We start from the raw sequence: 19,739 nt of genomic DNA on the forward strand, positions 1-19,739 counted from the left end.
GCCCTGCTACCAACTTCTCCCTTCATGTGGGGATGCTGTGGAGAGACTGACACCGGCCAATTCCAGTCCCCTGCAGCATATGTAACACCCTGGCTTCCACCTCATCCACTTCCAGGCACTCCGGCCTCACCTGGTGCCGTCTGTGCCTCCTCCATCTGCAGAGGCCTCCTTCTCCAGCTGTGCTCCCAGCGCTAAGCACAGCTCTCCCCACAGCATGGCGAAGGCTCTCGGGGCCGGATGCAGGCGCCCTTGAGGCTGTTCCTGCTCCAAACGTGCTGCCAGGGCTCACGTAGCCCAGCCTGCACGTGGCCAACGAGCCCAAGTGCCGCTTGTTTGGAGCAAGATGACATCTCTGGGAATGAATTATGCAGCTGAGCAGAGGCAGCTGACAATGAATTATGCACACTGCTCCCCCTCGGCTGCCTTCTCCCCTCCCCTGTTTTCTTTATATTTCTGGGTGACGAGAAGGAAAGTGCACGAGGAAGGGCAAACAGAAGGCATGCACAGAGCCCCCCTGCCTCGGGGTTCTGCTCCTGCCCTGCAAGCTGTGCTCACAGCCCCGGCAGAGCTGGCCTGGCTCAGCCTGGCAGGAGACACAATGCCAAGCTGAGCCCCAGTCACCAACTGCAGCAATAGTTTCAGGGGCACAGCTTTCCTCCTCCCCTCCCTCTGCTGCAGGATTGGATATAGGTCCATCCAAGTGCCACAGAGGTGAGAGGCTAAAAGGCACTAAGCTCTCCAGGCCGTCTGGAAAGGAAGGAACCGTGCGAGCAGTCTGGCCAGCTCCCCGCGCTGGCTGAGGCTCGCGCACCCGCATGCTAAAGCGGAGGACTCTGGCAGTCCATTCATCAAAGTGCTAATTGGCACCGATTTGCATCAGATAATATTCCAACCTTTGGCCAGCGCTTGCTATTTACACACCGTGTCCCACTTGCAGCTGCGCCGAGCCTGGCTGGAATGAGGCATCTGTGGGAGCGGCCCCAGAACAGCCAGCTACGAGCCGTGAATCCCTCTAATCCTTTCCCTCTGGGATCCCAAAGCATTCTGGTAAAGGGCAGAAACACACCCTTTCTACAGGTGAAGAAAAAGCCCCATTAAAGAGCAGACCCCGAAGCCAGCCTGGAAACTAAGAGCTCTCCCCGGTGTGCCAACAGGGAGAAGGGAGGTGGGAGATGTTTGGCCGGATGGGGTAGGGTGCCCAGGCAGTGTCACACTGCCATCAACCAACTTGCCTTAAGAGGATGAAGATCACATCACCTTGGGGTTAGTAGCTATTAAAAGCCAAAGGTCTCAAATCCTTCCATACACTGCATTTGTTTGGTGTCAGGTCCTTGCAACAAACCAGAAGAGAGACGGCTGCTAGAAAAGTTTATTCTGCTGTTCAGGGAAGGACCAGCATTGCCTTCTCCATCCCACGTGTTTGTAAGAACTCCCAGTGTTAATGGTGCCTGGACAAATCAAATCTTTTTGAAACTACTCACCTATTTGAGGAGAAAGAAACCTTGAATTGTTTCAGCTTCTTAATATAAAGGGGGGAAAAATAAGAGAGAGAGAGAAAGAGAAAAACTGACACAGGATTTAGGATGACACAAATTATATTTCTGAACATCGCCAAGAAACAAAATGGGACAAATCCATCTAGTACTTGTCACTGGAACTGGGCGTCACAGCTCTGAATACAATGGGAATTGTTCAGCTTTGCTTAAACAAAACAAAAATTAAGATACTTTAAAAAAAAAACACTCAAAACCCAAACATATCTCAGGTCATTGTGGTTAAACTCAGAGACCAAATTAACAGAAGGAAAAGAGATTGCCAATACATTGCCAAAGTCATTGCCATTTGATTCAGTTAAAGAGAAGCAATAAGCCCAGGACTGCATCTGGCAAGTTCCAAGTAGGGACCATCTACGTGAAATGAAGACTAGGGACAGGATTAGCAGAATACACTGTAAAAACAGGTGAAGGAATTATAGCCATAAAAGCACAAGCTCATACAGACCAGTCTTCACAGCTATAGCTTCTCCATTGAGTTTCATAAACAGAATTTCTGAAATGGCCTTCTAATTCTCAGCCTCCATGCGCCAGCCACAGACCCCAAGCTTCGCAAGGGCTGGTGGCACAGTCCAGCCCTGGGGGTCACACAGGACCCCTTCCCCTCCGGAGTCTGTTATTCAGAGATCTCTAAACCAGAGCATGCAAGCAGAGAGGTGTCTGCACCAGTGTCAGGTGTGATGGATCCTGTGTGGCAAAGCATAGCTTCCCCTTGGCAGCCCAGAGAAGAAAAGCTGTTGCTTGTTTTCCCGATACCAGCATCATCAAGCTGCACTGTGTAAGATTTGCTGATGGACGTGTTTATGCATCTTCTAGCTTTGCACTTTATGCTGATGGGAAGTGCCCTATGCTACCATCATCCTCAAAGAGCACGGGAGAGGGTGGGAAGCAGGAGGAGCTGGAGAGTGGGGACAGATGCTGAAAGACACAGAGGCTGCTGAAATCACAGGCTACTGCGTTACAAGTACACAGGCCTTGGCTGTGGAAGATGAGTAGCTCTTCCTAGAAATGGCTGAGAAGCACCTCTGCGTCCTCCAGCAAAGGACATTGACTGTTTCCGGGTATGGACTGCACGGCCTCCAAAACATCTACAATGGTGGCAGAGAGCATTCAACCTGTCTGTCACAGAGCAGGAAAGAAGAAACTCTGAACTCAGTGTCCTTTGCAGGAGAGACACCTGTTACCATATTGACCATGCACATCTTGACCACTTGCATTTTGTTCTCAGCCCTAAATAAAGAAGTTCTGACCTCCCTGGAACCAAGAGGTGAGCACATCAGTCAGCACATCAACCCAAAATGAAAAAGATAAAGTATCTCCTTAGCCTTGGGCCTTTTCCCCTCAAGAAGCTGTTGCAAAATTAACTAAGCCAACATCCCAATTCTAGGCGGAATATGGAGTCCTTACACCTGGCTCCAGGGCATCAGAGAAACCCCTTTAACCTGGGGGTGTTTGCCTTGGCCACGGCCTTTGGATAGTGGGATGGGAAAGCGTCCTGCAACTGTGAACAAGGCTTCAAGGATTGTGGCAAACAGATCACAAAGCAGGACTAGCTCTGAGCACCCGGAATGAAGACTGTGCAATGCCATTTACCACATTGCCTTCACAGCCAAGTAACGCAAAAGTGGTAAAAGCAGACAGTTGAGGAATGCCCACGGAAAGCAGCACGGAGTATGCAGGAGTCTGCCTGGAACAACGCATTCATCTTTACCCTGGGACCTTTCGTTAATTCTATCTAATAAAGATATATTACTGACATTGCTAAGATAGAAAAAGGGAGAAAAAGCAATGCCTTCTTTCTTTCTTATCAGTTGGGCAAATGATAATTCCCACCGCACAATGGGATTAGGCTCCAATTGGAATAGCATCATAAATACATAAGTCATAAATCTGTGACCAAACTGAGACCAATAGAGCAAGAAGGTCTTTCTAAGCCAGGCTACAAAACCAGTCAATGGCATGGGATGAGGGATGCTTTTATTGTTCACGCAGTAAAATAATCAAGTGAAAGATTATTAGATGGGAAACAGCAGCTTTGCTGGGCCAGATACCAAGTAATCCCTGAAAAGTGTCCAGTGTACCTGTCAGTCGAGCAGAACTGGGCAACAGGCGTCTTTGGGTTCTCCTCGGTGGATAACGTATTCACTAAAAAATGCAGTTTAGGGTTAACTGAAACCAGTCATCAGATTAAGAAAAAAAGGCAAAGGCAAAAAGACTATTAACATTAAAACATTTTCTTTCAGCATCTTCAAAACAGAAGGTTTCACATTTTTGCTTCAAAGCAACTTGTTACAGCCCAAGTCATAATGTTTTTTAAAAAAGTGAAAAAGCAACTCTACAAATTAAATGCTTCATTTTGGTTTGAAAGGATTATTATTTTTTATGCTTCGATTTTTCCCTTTTTCATTTCACTGAGAAAATGAAAAAAAAAAAAAAATTGTCTCAGGTCACCCTTACAACTTCAGGTCACCCTTACAACTTTTTTCCCCAGATTTTTCAGTTCAGCCCGCAAACTGAAAAACCACTGTGGGCACAGCCTACTTGGGAGTTTACTGTCCCTCTTTCTACTTGAATCAGTCCTAAGCCAAAAAAAACCCCGAGAGGTTCATTTCACCAGGTAATACCAACCAGAATCAAGGTATTTAGCAGATGTAAAAATACTGAAAATGGGAGGAGTTGTGGCTGTTTACGATGGGCTGAACATGACCGAGGAGACAAGAGATCTCCTAGCTCCAAAAAACATTGCCATCTACAAGCTTCCTGCTATGCCATCCTACTCTCATATAAGGCAATTTATAAAACTGTGGGTCCGATCCTGCATTTGACTGAGATGTGCTGCTACCACTTCTTTGTGAGCCATGCAAGATCCAGGTAACCCACCCGACCTGCTCTAAGCGAGGGGCGCTGGGGGTTGGGATTTTTGAGTTGGGGGGGGAAGCAAAGGGAGAGAGATGCGACATCCTCCGCACTAACGATATTTGAGCATCACTCACGTGACCTGAAAACAACATCCCTTTTTTCGCAGAGCGTTACGACTTCTGCAGGGACAATACAGTACTGGATAGTTGCTTTGCAAGCTCAATAAAATGAAAAGGCCTTACAAGGATTTTTGTTGGGACAGTCATCTGGTTCAAACACAGCAGAAGACAACAACAACAAAAACAGCAAAAAAAAAAACAACCCACAATAAATTAGATATCAGCACAGCTTTCTAAATGCTCTAGAACAATTACTTGCAAGACAAAAAATCACAGCTCTGGTACTTAGAATCTTGTCATTTTTTTAAAAAACAATAATCCACAGGTTTTGCATAAAAATAAACATTTTAAGCTGACAGCATCATGTTAATTGGATCAACCCGCTTTTTAATATATATATTTCTATGTATATTTCAATGTATATTTTTCTATGAATATTCTTTAAAGGAGTAATGGAGTCACAAATGCATAAAAATAGATATTTTGGAAAAAAAAGAGTAATAATAAAGACAACCCTGGTGAAAAAGCAAAAAAAAAATCAAACAGGGCAGTATTCTAAAGCAATGGCTCACCATACTATAACTTGTGGAGTCCAGTCCTTCTGTATTGTGAGCAGTTATCCCTAAATACTCTTGGGTTTTGGAACAGTGATGTAAAATATAAATTCCTGCATGTTTATTAAAAAAAAAAAAAAAAAAAAGGAGAAGGGATTTGGGTATATAGGACAGATTTTGATGCCTGTTACATTGGTGTAAATAACTATCACAGATCATTTGCCAAGCTGAAAGCTGGAGGAACACCAGCAATTCTTGCTTTTATAAGGATATATTTTCTGAACAAAATCTGATCTGTCCCTCTGAACTAAAATTTTTAAAAAACGTGCACTTTTGCCCTACAATGTTTTCTCTGTTGTCCTACAAATAATCAAAACAGATTGGAAAAGGTGGGATTTTCAGTGGTGTGTGTCAGCATTCTGTGCATCTTTGACAAAAGCCAGCTCCTAACATTTTGGAAGATTATTTGAGAGAGTGATCCGTTCCCTTTACAGCAGGAGGTAACTTCACTGTTCAAAATCCCTTCAAGGCAAAAAGATCATGAAGGTGGGGGGAAAGCCATAAAAAATTATAATAGCCCGACCTGTTTGCCAGCTGCATCAGTATTCAAGTAAAGTTTAAAGTACCTTTGTGGGACTTTAGAGTCTTGGAGGGTCAGACCGGCTTATTTTAACAAGTGTAATATGCACTTTGAAACAGCCTTGTCATCTGCTTGTTTAAACTAAAAAACAAAACTCAAAAACAAACAGAAGCAAAGGGAAGGTATAGGAAAGGTCTCAGCATCAGTATTAGACTGCAGGGTGTCTCCTTGACACTGACACTTAGATATTCTTGCCTTCCTTTCTAATGCATTAAAATATCACGAAGTCATGCAGCCATTTTAAATGCGTATTTCAAGAGTCCAGTTTTCCTAGAGGTTAACTTGATCACCAGCACAGCACTGGAGAAAGCTGATCTAACAATATTTCACTTAGAGAACTCTCCAAAGGAAAATAACAAATATTATTCCACAAATAACAATGCCAATTAAAAACACAGAAAGCAAATTGTTTTTTCTTGGACATTCTTTCAGAAGAAATTTTTTCTTCCCTTATCTCTTTCTCTAAAAGCCAATTTTCTAACCAGCCAGATTTGAGAGCTATCTTCCATCTACATGAATCTAAGCTTTTCTGAAACTGCCTACAGGGTTTTGGAGGCAGAGGATTCCCTCTCCTAAATTTCAGAGTCATCTGAATGGCATCTGCTTGTTTCATCTTGTTTCTTCTCTTGAATTTGTGCATACCCCTTAGCATTTCACAGGCCAATACTACTGCAAGAATTTAGGTATCTGCGTTTGAAAACTTTGGACTGAGCACAGCTTCACGCATTTCATCTTCTCCATGCCCTTTCCATGTAGTTTCTTCTGTCTTTACATGTACAAAAATCACAGTTTGTGTAACACTGTTTTAAAGGAAGAAAATAAAATACACACACGCACACACATACATTGTATTGGTGAACACTATACACTAAATATTTTTTTCAACAGCATAACAGAAAGTTTGGCCTACTGTAGTTGGAACATGTAGGGAAGGCTGAATTTTTACGGTTGCCATGCAAGCTACCTTCAAGACAAAACAGATGAACCCACCCAAGAGCAAACACAGCTTCTACTCTCAAGCCATTAGACAAATATTGCCTTTCCAGGGATCAGACTGACATCTCGCCAACTGAGTCAACGCAGTATTTAGAGAACCATGCTGAGTTGCTTCTGCATCAGTCCTCTGAATCCAAATGCTGTTAAAACCAAAGGAGGAAGAGGGTATTTGACTTGCCTTATTATTATTTATCTCTATATATTTTGATAACACTTTGAATTTCAATTTACTTCTGAAACCTTGCCCTTTGAGAAGAACGCACCCTTAAAGTTGACAATTTTTTCAGGCTTCTGTTCCTTTAAAATTCTCTTCTTTTCATTTCTCTGTTCTTTTTCAATTATCTACCAGAAAACTTGCTTTCTTCCAGCAGAAATGCGGCTGGTGGGCTTGGGCTTTCACTGCACCCGCTCTGTGAAATTCTCTGGGAAAACTCCTCGGCATTGGTCAAGTTCCTTGTGCTGGATCCAGTCAGATTCCTTCACGCCCATCAGCCATCCTTCATCCTAGAGAAGACAGAGATCAGACGCTGAGGGATAGATGTGAGTAGGGGTTTTTCTTACAGAGTACAGGCCAAGGAGGTGTCAAGGCACATCAAAGCCATGCTTGTAGTTGGCTTGGAGACAATCCAGGAAGAGGATGGGGGAGAAGGAAAAAAAATAAAAATGTTTTCATTCCCTTCTTAACAGGCAAAAGTTACATCCCACCAGAGTCAGTACCAAACTCCTATCTGACCCAGACTGTTTAGAGACAGTGAAATTCTAAACAATTAGCAAGTGTAATAGAAACATGTCATAATTTACATCCACTGAAGCAGGAGAAATTCTGCCAAAGAAAGTCTCTAGAGCTACAGGACAGGAACCAAATACCTCACCTTTCACTATCTAAATATGAGGGGTCTAGCATTCTCCATAGTCAGAAAAGAGACGGGCATCTCCACAGTGTAATTCACCCATTCATCTTGGGCACAGGTCTTTGGAAAGGATGAATCATTCCTTGGAGGTGCTCATCCCCTGGTCTAGTCATAGCACCTGGGTGATTAGCGTTTTAGAGGGATGACACAGGCAAAATGAGTCTGGCTCGCTACTCTGAAAATGTGGTCTATGTGAACTGGGAGCTGAGGAGCTGAATTCATCTTCCCAAAATCCAACAGGCTGTTGGGCTTGAAGCAAGGTGTAGTTGACAAAACTCCCCAACCTGTGCTATATATGATATAAGACTTGAGGTTCCTCACAAGGGTCCTCCACAGCCACCAAACCTATAGATCTATAAGCAGGGATGCAAATGGAGTCCTGCCTGATAGAACCTGCTCAGGACAAGAACCAGACTTCCTACCCTCTCCCCTGCTCTCTGCAGGGTGCCCAGAACCATGATTTGCACTCCATCTGAGCACATGAGGGAGACAAGATATTCAATGTGGGAAAGCTGCAGTTCCTGCAGCTCAGATGAGCAGCTACTCTATTCACTGCATGCCTGGGAGCTGCCACCGTGGAAGCACCCCTTTAACATGCAAATGTGCCCACTCATTTGCAGTGGGGCAGCCTATGGGTTAAGATTGCAGCATGAGGCAATGCAACCGCACAGGAGACCACCACCTCCAAATCTGACAGCTTGCTCTGCATCCACCCCTGTGGATGAGCGTGCATCAGACTCATTTAGAGATACATCATCACATCCAGCCACACAACTTGCCTGGGCAGAAACGCTTAGGTAACCAGATGCTCTAAGCTGTGGGGACACGGGGCATACATGTGTACAGCTCATATAGTCGTTCTGGCACTTCTCCTTTCCTGGAACTGGCAGGAGTTACCTGGGTATTTACCAAGGCCACGCAATGCCCCCCCTTGAAACTTGTTTCTTTAAAAACATACCTGCACAGTTCATGAGTGACACAGTACAGACCCCGCCAGGTGTGATCCATGGGGCACGTATTGCTTTACACTGCCATTTTGCAGGTTCTGCCCTCTTGTCGTGTTTTCTGCACTTTTCACGTGGCAGCAGCTCAGAACAGCCACCGTACCTGAGTTCCTGGGTGCCTGCAGGCTCAATTAGCCCTTGCTGCTACCTTAGATTTGAGCATTCAGGAGATGTCATGGGAATGGCATGAGACAGGAGACCATCTGCAGCAGCCAGCTGCAGGGGCTGAGGAAGGACTGACATGCCATAAATCAGGAAGACAAACAACTAGGCAGAAGATGCTGGGCCCAAGTGTCTGGAAGGCAGCTTCCAGCTCACAGCACGGCAAGCACAAAAGCTCATCCATTTGCACACAGCGTCTGTGCCATACAGCATGCAAAACTCCCACTGCATCCTGCCACAAAGGGTCTCCTCAGCTGTAGGGACTAGACGTGAGGACCCAGACTGACCCTTGCCGATTTTGAACCACACCACTTGAAGTGCCAGCTTTGAAACGTTGCTGCCCTCAACCCCTTCTTCTGTCAAGAGAGATGAATCCAGGCCTGGCTGACGTACCCATAGACTGAGACCTAAGCTACAAGACAGGGACACGGATCACAGTCTATTATCCTAAGCTTCCTCCACTCACGTGCACAGTTCATGCACATGTTAACAGCCAGCACTTTCTGGCTGGGTATGGTCAAGGTTAGGGAAATGAGCTGTAGCACAGGATACACTGTGGGAGGGTTAGAGGGCTTCAGTGCAGCTACAGCATCATGTTAGCAACACTCAGAGCTCACCCTCTGCAGCTTGGAGAGTCTCGAGTTCATGGCTGTTGCACCCACATCCAGCTAGAGTGCAAACATAGGGCATTGAAAAACTCTGCTCCACAAATGCCATCTCCTACCACAGAAACTAGGGGAGCTGCCACTCAACAGACAGCTTTCTGAGAAATAAACGCTCACAAACGCTTGTGCAGAGCAGTCCCACTCAGAGTCCTGTCTCCAGAAGGAATCACTGCCTCTTCCCCATACCACCTTTCCCCCCAGAGCACCTAGCTCTGCAGGAACTGCTGGCACATTATAGCTCCCATTCCACAAGCAGCAGCAAGATCTGCCTCCATAATTCACAAAGCCAACAGCTGAGCCACAAAGAGGGTCCACATCTTCTGTGGCCAGTGAACTACATCACCTTCCCTTTACCCCTTGTGGAATCCAGATCTTGTCTGGGCTTGGCCAAACCCAAAGAGCTGGTGACTACTGAATAAATTTGGAGAATTCCCTTCCTTTTCCAAACAAAAACCTGGAGACATAAGCATGAATTTTATAAAATCACCACTTCCCTCATCCAGAGTAGTAAAACTGCTGCTGCCTGTATCAGCTGGAAGCCCTCAAACAGCAAGTGAGGAGGATTTACTCAAGGCTTCTAGAAATAGCTCAGAAAAGCATCGCCAATTAAATTCAGGTTGGAGATGGACAGTAAAACTGTTCTCTGGGGCTGAGCAACTTGCTCCAGCCTTTGGTTCTGCTGCCATCTCCTGACCAAACACTGTCTTTTGGAAACAGGCATTGCTATGCTGAAGTGCAAGACATCATCCATGGCAAGCTGCTTTCTGTGAGCTCCATCATTTCTCAGAAGGGGAGAAAACATCGTAAGCTGTGGGTCGCTCCTGCCAATGCCACAGTCTGCACTGCAGTGGTCACAGGGAATGTGCATCAAGTTCAGGAGCAGTAAGGAGGCAAAGTATAGGCTCCATTGGGCTCCCTGACCACGAAAGCCCCTGCATTGGCTCGAATGCCCTGATAGGGACAGAAAGCCATGAATAGTTCACATGCTTTATGCAGGATAACGTCTCCCCTTTCCAGCCACAAGCAGAGTCCTCCTCTGTTGCAGGAGACCACCCTCAAGCTCATGGACAGCTGGCTCTCCTGCCAGGTCCCAGCCACAAACTGATGGCTCTGCACCCAGCCAGCCAACTGTTAGTGGAGGAAGAAGCAGCTCTGGAAATGCCCTTGGCTCCCCCCGGCCCATGCTCACACCCTGTCTTCCCCACTCACCTGCTCCTCAGGGTTCTCAAATGGAATCACGAGCACAACATCCCCAGCCTTCAGCTGCAGCTCGTCACTGTCGGTGGCCGTGTAATCATGCATGGCCTGGACCTATGGGGAGAGCAGAGGAAAGCTTGGGTGAGGCCAGCCTTCTCTCACCCATCTCTGTAATGGGTGACAAGGCTTTCCACTTCATTGATTCACTGGATGATTCAGGTTGGAAGGCACCTTTGGAAGCCATCTGATCCAACCTGCTGCACAAGGCAGGGTGAGCTTGGCTCACAAATACTGCATCTACAGGAATAACTACTTCCCTGAATCTAACGGCTACATGCTTGTTCATACAGCCCAGCATGCAGCTCGCCTTTCCCACAAGGGCCTCCTCCTGAGTCTCATTCAACTTCCTTTAGGAGGGTTGAATTCCCATGGTATGGGCCTAAAAACCTCACAACGTAGAAAGCCTGTATTTACTTAAATGGTGCCCTGTACTTTTTTTTTTGCAGCTGGACTGCAAGAGTGTTAGAGATTCTAGCCTCCCACCTCTGTCACAGCAAGCAGGGTGAAGAAAGGAAGGGACGAGTATCAGTTTGGATCTTTGAGTGATCGTATCCTGCTGTGTTTTCTCTTTGGTATTCTGCCTAATTGCTATCAACATCTGCATTACAGCTTTTCTACTTCATACCACAGCTCTCCACTTCGAGCACTACAGTCTATAGTGCCGTGTGTAACCAGTAAAAATGTGATGAGCCTCCTATTGTTTTTCAGGGTTTTTTCATTCTGCTTTTGGTAGACCTCCCAGGAAAAAAAAAAAAAAAAAAAAAAAAAAAAGATGCACGGACATGACTAAAGCAGAAAAAAAAAAGCATTCCCATAGCAGGTTAAACAAACAAAAAAGGAGACTCTCGTTTCTCACTTTCAGGGCATAATGCATCTGTGCTACCTTATTCCATTATGCATGTTAAATTTGTAGCCTGTCCCTACCCAGAATCACTCCTTCCCCCACACCTTCAAAACAAGCTGCAAGTGATCTTTGGCATATTCAGAATTCCCACCATACTTTCCTGTCTAATCCTATGTTTTGCTCTGTTCATCCTGGCTTTCTAATTTCCCCAGACATGAAGTCCTCAGTCCCTAATGGTGTTTCCAGCACCTCCTCTTTTGCTACTTGCATCAAAGTTTAACCTTTCCAGTTTGGAGCACAAGTTCTTATCTAACACCAAGAGTCTGTGACTGACACTACCACACCACCAGAGACAGAAATAACTGCAGCAGAGAGAAGGAGGGGTGTTTTGTTATACAGCGCAGCCAGACTTTTAGACACCAATGCTCTTATACAGTCCTTTGAAGCATCTGGAACTGCCTGAAGCTGGGCTGCTGGACTGGAAGGTGTATCTCTCCTTCAACTTCCTTTCTCCCTTTCACTGAGGCATAGCCCCTGGCCACGCTGAGCAAAAATAGTTAATTCATTACAGGAAAAAAATCACCAGGAACTCGGCGCCCCACCACCACACGCTCACCTTGAACAGAAATCCTGGGGGCATGTCAGCTCTCTCAGACGAAGCGCCTCCTTCCACAGTGCCATTGACGGTAGCAGGGAAAGTTTCCACAACGACAGCAGGCAGAGAGCTCTGGTGGGCAGCAGCAGCCAGGGAAGGAAAAAAGCCATTGAGAAAACAGAATCCAAAAATTGCAGCTCCAAGTCCACCCTGGAGAATCCACATCCCAACCCTACCCACGGCCTCAGCAGGTTTTCCCAGCACACCAGTCAGTGACAAAAACACCCCATAGATAGAAGAGGCAGCAGTGAGAAGGCAGGAGACGCGACCACTGCCTTCCTTTGCTTAAGGCTGCAGAAGAGCAGAGAGGATTTAGACTTTTTCTGGGAGCATAATCCTCGACATTTCCCATTCACTGCGGCCAAAATGTAGCTCTTGTAGAGCCCTCATGGACAGACAACTCAAATGTGACAGCCCATGGGAACTAAGCGTCCATGAGATGGAACCTACTCCAGTACCCTAAAAAGGTGGCAGTGTCAGGAAAAAAAGAGGAACCCTGGACATTCAGGGGACAAAGGCAGAGCCCAGAGGACAGGGTAGGTAAAATAAATGGTGAGCAAGGAAGAATCCAGCAGACAACGTAAACTTAACACAGCATGGGCTGTGGGCTGGCTTCACAACACGGGTGAAGGGACAGTTCCTTTTGTGGATCTTACAGCAGAGCTCCTCCCTAAACATGACACAGATAAAGTGCAACGGCTAAGTCTGGCTTCTAAATAAGAACATTTTAACTGCTGGGGTGGCAGGGATGTGTTTTTCCAAGCAGCCACGCATCTCTTTTCCCAGCCCAGCCTCCCATGTCCGCTGTATTACACAGGGATGCGATGGAGAGAAGGGACTGCTGTCCCTCGAGGTGCTTACCGATCCTGAATCAGCTTCAGTTTTAGATGCTTCAGCTCCAGCTGCTGCTTCTGATCCAGCTGCCTCAGCTCCTGCATGGGCTGCTTCTGCAGGCTGCAATACAAAAGCCATCCAGGTGGAGAGTTATGCTCATCACAGTTAAATGTGTGTGCAGAAAAGTGCAGCTCAGCCTGTCCGAGTGCTCTATGCTGTTGACTGCTGCCATCTGCTGACAAACAGGTGAGGAACCTCAGGGTCTTGCTAGGTTTCTGTCTCCCTCTTTCTCTGCAACCTAGTGAAATCACAATAAAGCCTGCATTCCCTCACTCCAGCCGCGCAGCAGGCAATACTCCAGAGGAAATCAATGAAACGCCCAAAATCCTTTCTTTTCACAATCTATGCACAGTACCTATTATTACATATAGATTGCCCACTTGTACGTGAATACAAGTGTGCTTGCATGCCAGGGAACAAGGATCTCTCAATAGGCTACTTCCAAGGATTCAACAACCAAGGAATATTTAAACCTTTGCATACTCCCAGAAAAGAGATGATCATGGAAATACTGTATCCAGATGTGGAACTTACTCTGGACACAGCGTCTATATGGCATTAGCACCGAACCAAACTGAATTGAAAACTGTGCTAACTTTCACCCAATTTGATTTTGGGTACGTCCAGAGAGTCATGAATTTGGATTCTGCTGTGAATATTCTATTACTAAGAATTTGCTATGACTATTCCGAATGGTGTGTGCACGCATTTGTGTTGGTGGACAGGGGAGTTTCTAATACAGAAAAACTGCCACCACCACGGAGAAATATCCCCCATCACCTACAAATCACTGCCTGGCAGACACTGTTCTAGGAAGCCTGGAGACAGGGGTTTCTGCACACAGCAAAAGACCAACCAGACATCTCTGATACACTTCCAGTGGCTCAAGTTTTTATTTTCCCTTGCCTGAAGTCAGGTGAACTCTGTTTTAACACAAAATTAAAGCTATTCATTTGCCCCACTGAAACTGCAGCATGCAGGAAGTAAGTTGGATCTCATAGCATCAACGCTGCAGATCAGGCCCTTGGGAGACTGGCCAGGCAGCACCTGGGAAGACTCCTGACAAGAATCTCAGGGGTCTAATTTGCAGGCCGGGTGTTTTCATGGCCAGTCTATATCCATTTGTTCTCTATACCAGATAGCACACGTCTTCTTGCAGAATCTAACCAGACACCCACTTAATACTTGCACGACAGAGATTGCTATACAGAGATTTCCCATTTTTAATACATGTGAACAAACCAGCTCTAGCGTGCCTACCTGCCTTATACATTGGGTAAACACGCGTATGCCTGAATACAACCACATTCAAGACAAGGCATTGTCCACATTTCTTAATGTTGCAATTCTCATAGTCCCAACCCTACAAAAGCCTACTGTAAAGCAATGACCATGGTAACCCTTAACTCCACACCCATCTGGCTACTAGCCATGCACCGGCACAATGTTCCAAGTAGTTTTCCTACAGCAGCAGCAATAACGAAGAAATAAATCCTTGATTTGACAAAAAGCCATTACTTTACCTTCAGCTGCTCCAATAGTGCCATTTAACACATGCTTTCCTCTCCCATCACCTCCTACTTCATGTCTCCCCATCACCACGTCCACAGGCCTATATTCCTAGAGGATACCATATACAGCAGAGCTGTTCCCGCAGCAGCTTTGGTGGTGCTAAGGTAAATGTATGCATATGAAACACTACAAAAGCTTCTCCTGGTTATGTAGATTCACTCCCAGGTTGCTTTTTATTTGGATTCAATGAAACTGGAACAGACGTCTGTTCAACTCTATCTGGCCAAGCATGGGTTTTATGTGGACAAGTGAAAAGGAACTCAACGAGAGCTCCTTTTTTAAAAGCAGCTAATTTGCAAAAACAGTATTTAATAACCAAAGAAATTGAATCTAAATTAATCCCCTGGATTTCAACAAAGGGTGTTTTTCATGTCAGCTACTTATTTTTCTATTTCATGTACCTGTGGGAGTCCCAAAGCCCACAAAAACATTTAGACTTATGGCAAGATACTATAGGGAGAAGAGGGAGAATTGCTTGCTGCTGTTGCCAGGTTTGAAAGCTTTGCTTATTCCAACAGCCGCATCCCACACACCAAATGCAAGTTTCCTAGTCTGCAAGACTAAGCAAGTTCTCCTGCATCCAAGTTTCTATGCAGTTGTTAACCTCATGGCATGCAACAAGTCTCCTCTCATAACAGCAAAGAACAACATTATAGCAAAAAAAAAAATGCAGAAGACTTGAAGAACAAGAGGAGGATTTTCCAGCTATAGGGAGCTCGGCTCTTTAACCATGTACGGTATGCCAAGGTGAGAATTGGTGTGGTGAGAACATCTTGTCTAGTAGCATTCCCCGGGTGATTACGTTGTCCTTTGGGTGAAATCAATTTCCAGAATGGTAGAAATGGCACAAAACACTTTTTGCACCCCAGACTGTAGGCACATCTCTATCAGATAAAGTCATAGCTCACCCCTGCCCATTCACTGGAGAGGCATGAGATCTTTCCTCATGAAAACACAGACTTTTTTTCTTTCTTACTAAGACAGACTGACAATGCACATACAGGGTTACGGCAGATGTTAAATACTGATGGCTGATAAAACACACAAGGGAAACATCTTCCTTGACATCAACGTCATGTGAAGGAGAGCACTGTCCACAGTGAGTCCTTGGGCAAGGCTAAGTCACGTCCTCCCGAGTACTGACCCTAGGTGGTGATCTGGTCCTTGAGAATGGGAAGGTTGGCAGGACAGATTGCCCAGCATCAGCCAAGGTGCTTACATCTACACCATAGCATACAGCTCAAGCAGCAGGCTTGAGTGCCCAGACCAAGCATTTTTCTGTCCACGCTGCTGGCTGTTTGTTCAGAGAGGCTCAAAAGTAGTTGTGCCTGAAATAGCTCCCAATGGGCTAATCTGCAGCAATCTGAGACCTTCCCAGGCCCGATATATCTAGAGGGCACAAATGAGGGTCTGAGTTTGGTTCAGATGCAGAGCATGTGTAGAGTCTCCCTTGTCAAGCAAGCTCCAAAGCTGAGGTTGAGGCAGATGCCAGGTAAGTCTTGGGCCTGCACTTAATTTTCAGTCTAGACACAGGCTGAGCTATTCCGCATCAGCTTTCCTGGCAATGATGGTCAATGAACAACAAATACCACAGATAATAGCAAACATGTATGGATACCTAATGGTACAGGCAGTAAGGACGAGGGGCAGCCAAGACACTTATGCATCACACACAAGACCAACAGGATGTACAGAGTTTAGGAAATACTGGGGAGTGGACAGGGATGATGATGCACAGTGGGATTAAGTTTGAGGAGAACGTCACAGCATCATGCCAAGGGAAAGATGAGGGAGTTAGCAGGGAAAGGCAATGGGGTTGTGTGCTGGTGGAGACATAAACAGAGTGTAAACGTGTGGCTGCCCCTGGGGCTTCACAGAAGGTGCATCAGCAGCACATGGAGCAACTTTGGCTTGGGGTGTGCAGAGAGGAAAAGAAGCGAGGGAAAAGAGACAGGTATGCACACAGAGACGGCACTGGCACATGCACGGTATGATGAGAGATGAAAGCCATATGAAGTTCTTACCTCCCATAAATCCCAAGGTAAAGACTAAGCATGTCAAAGAGCAACAAAAATAAAACATGTTTATACATGATTATTTCAGTGAGTACAAACATTACAGATGCTGATCAGACTGAAGCAGACATAAACATTCAACACCACTTATCTCTGCATGTTTTTAAAATATTTTTTTTTAGTACCTGAATTTATACACCCCTCCCCACTGCATATTCAAATTTAAGTACTGAGGCATTTGAATAAGGGTTGTTTCTACCTCTGGTATGAAAGGAGACAGCCAAGCCATGTTCAGTTATCAGTGGCAGACAACGCAGTCAGAAAAAAAACCTCAGGAGTTTGCGGTCCGTTAGGGTTCAATATGCTCCTATATATCCACACCCAATAGAGTTAGCATGATTTCAGAACAAGATTTCAACTGGTGTTTTTGGACCACTAGTGACATATCTTAACCACTTTGCAATAGTGCCCACCCTATAGGAAATAAATTTGGCTGCTTTGAAAACTAGGTGGGTTTCGCTAGGTTTTGTACTGTGGTTAACATTAGAAAGCATTGATTTCAGACTCTTAAAGACTTCTGAAGCTAATAAGAAATACACTAGAACGCTGAACGTGATATTGCTGAACAGCTTTGAAAAACCCACTCAGTGTAATATTTGTTGCTTGCTGGAAGGGTAACAAATAATTCCATTTTAAGCCAAATTTAGACTCGTATCCTATGCCAGTATACTCCATTATCCAAGTTATAACTGCTGACAGAAAAAAAAAATCCCAGTAAATATTTTTTTTTAAAAAAAGCTTATCCTGGCATGCAGCTTGTTCTGTCAGGCAAGCAGACACAAAATGCCTATCTGCTCACTTAAAGTTCCAGAAAGTGGTAGCTTTCCATATTGGTGTGTATCAAACTATGATAATAACTAGTATTTTGCAGGTACAGTATTTTAATTTTGAATAATCAAATACTTAATGTTTGATCTCTCTTATTGCTACAAAAATCTGTGTCATACAGGCCTATTTGACAGGATGATACTGGAGAAATACCGTAAACATCCCAATTATGTTTATTACAGATTTTAATGGCAACCACAGGCAAAAAAATAACCATTTCATACATATGAAAGTCTCAGTGAGTACAACAGCCAAATTCAGGATGCACTTCAAAGCCCCAGCCATTTAGACGTAAAATGAAGTGCAGTCCACCTGCCTGTGACGGTGGACAAGACCAGGTACAGGCCAGACCAGAATTAGGCATCTTCCTTTTTGATGCTGCATTGTGCAGTGCTATGCTCAGAGAGGAACTGTCTTTTTAACTATGAACAGAGGCTATGTTATACCCAGAAAAAGAAGGGCTTCACATCACTTGAATATCCATCTACAGCTTTATTCACCTTAAGTAACTGCAGGTTATCTAAGAGTCTGCTTATTAAAAATGCCTTTGAGAGTAATTTATAGGAGGAGCACAGAATAGAGGCTGAACTCCCATCCATAGAGCAACAGTTTAAATCCACATAGCATACAGAAGATGCTAATCTAGGGATGGACGTACATTAAACTAAATCAGTTGTCAATCAGTAGATCATCAGAGCAAAGCAGAAGCATCCCACAAACACATGCCAGACTGTGACCTGGCCAATAGCCACCTGATTCCCACTGGACTTACGCATCCAGCAGAGAAGATCAAGGTACCCGTCTGCAAGGCACAGGTCTGAGCACCCAGGCCAGCCACTCACAGCTCAGGTCCACACTATCATTCATGTGGGTGGAGTTCACGCCACACTTGGCACCAAGTCAGTTACGGAAGGGAGAAGGAACGGTGATATGAACCAACCTGGGAGGCGGGTGTGGGGGTCTTCCCCACAGTGGCATCTGGTTTAATGGGATCAAAATCCAGATCCAACAGGCTGGCTCCCTCCTGGAAGGGCCCAGGGGCATCAAACTTGGCAGCAGTGAGGAAGAAAAGCAGTACGAGCATTAGACACACACACACGCACACACAGTAGAGGGAGGGTATGTGCTATCCAGGAGCTAAGGCTGCAAGCGCAGAAGATGTGGTGGCAATGCAAACAGCTGATGTGACTCCTGACTGCCTGGTGCCTATAATCACGGGCAGTTCGCATGGGTGCCACTGTAACTCAAACCTTTCTTTTCCACAGGACTCATTCATCTTCTCACCTGGCCAAACAAGCTGACATGGTGTAAGCATCTGACCTGCTGCGGTCAAAAGGATCACTGCCACTGTTGACCCAGAAGGGCTTCTCTTCTATTTACATCTATTCCTTATAGCTCATCCAGCTGCCTTTGTACTAAAGGCCCAGGACAGACTTCGTCAGCCACATACAGAAGAGCCATGCATACAACTTATCTCAGGAACACATATCCAGGCAGAAAACCACTCTTCTGAAAGAAAACCACCAAACTTCTGAAAGCCAAGCCTGTGGGATCTCAGAGCTAACTCCCAAAGCTCCTCATTTCCCCCTGTCTCCTGAGACAGAAACACAGAATATGGCACCTCACCCTAGCTGAGGGATTTGAATCACTCCCCAATCCAAAAAAATGCTATTTCCAATGCTTTCCATTAGGACACCCGAGAAACATGCACACACCAGTCTTCTAACAGAGCATAAATTGGAAAGGCTTTGCTACTCTCTTCAAAGTCAGCAGACTTTGACTGATTAACACTCTAGCTAAAGACACGGATGGCACATTCGCTGATTACCATTAGTAAAATAGTCACTATAAAGGACATGCGTCATTAGTATGCAAAACTGAACTATCACTTCTGGGTTTTAGATTTAACCTAACCACTACAAGACACTCCTTTCTACTCAGTTTCAGAGGAAGCTGCTCTCTCCAGTAGAGTCCAGGAAGATATGCCCCCATTTCCACTGACCTCCCAAACTTGCTGGCCCTACTGCTTCAGCTACCTTTACAACAACACACAAAGTCTGGCAGGTTGGTCTCCACCGTTATACCATAGTCCCACCATGGAAAACCCCCTGGAAAGCAGCAAGAGATACCATTTAAGAGAAAGTCCTCCAC

The 19,739-nt window shown here is 45.4% G+C and overlaps 1 protein-coding gene across 11 annotated transcripts in view; it reads right to left on the reverse strand.

Annotated features, from left to right (window-relative positions):
• Positions 1-1,577: 1,577 nt before the first annotated feature.
• BIN1 (bridging integrator 1) overlaps positions 1,578-19,739 on the reverse strand; it is a 101,622-nt gene continuing 83,460 nt past the window's right edge. For 6 of the 11 annotated variants that reach the window (XM_063340363.1, XM_063340360.1, XM_063340364.1 and 3 more), the window contains 4 exons: positions 13,081-13,173; positions 12,181-12,291; positions 10,673-10,774; positions 1,578-7,225 (listed from right to left, as the gene is read on the reverse strand). In XM_063340363.1, the coding sequence (XP_063196433.1) occupies positions 7,118-7,225; positions 10,673-10,774; positions 12,181-12,291; positions 13,081-13,173 (414 nt within the window). In that variant the 3' untranslated portion in view covers positions 1,578-7,117. Of the gene's footprint in view, positions 7,226-9,415; positions 9,467-10,672; positions 10,775-12,180; positions 12,292-13,080; positions 13,174-16,709; positions 16,734-18,528; positions 18,637-19,739 lie in introns of all 11 variants that reach the window. The other 5 variants (XM_063340356.1, XM_063340365.1, XM_063340358.1 and 2 more) reach the window with 2 other exon arrangements.

This window comes from Chroicocephalus ridibundus, chromosome 7 (genome assembly GCF_963924245.1).
Source record: "Chroicocephalus ridibundus chromosome 7, bChrRid1.1, whole genome shotgun sequence".
Classification (NCBI taxonomy): Eukaryota; Metazoa; Chordata; class Aves; order Charadriiformes; family Laridae; genus Chroicocephalus; species Chroicocephalus ridibundus.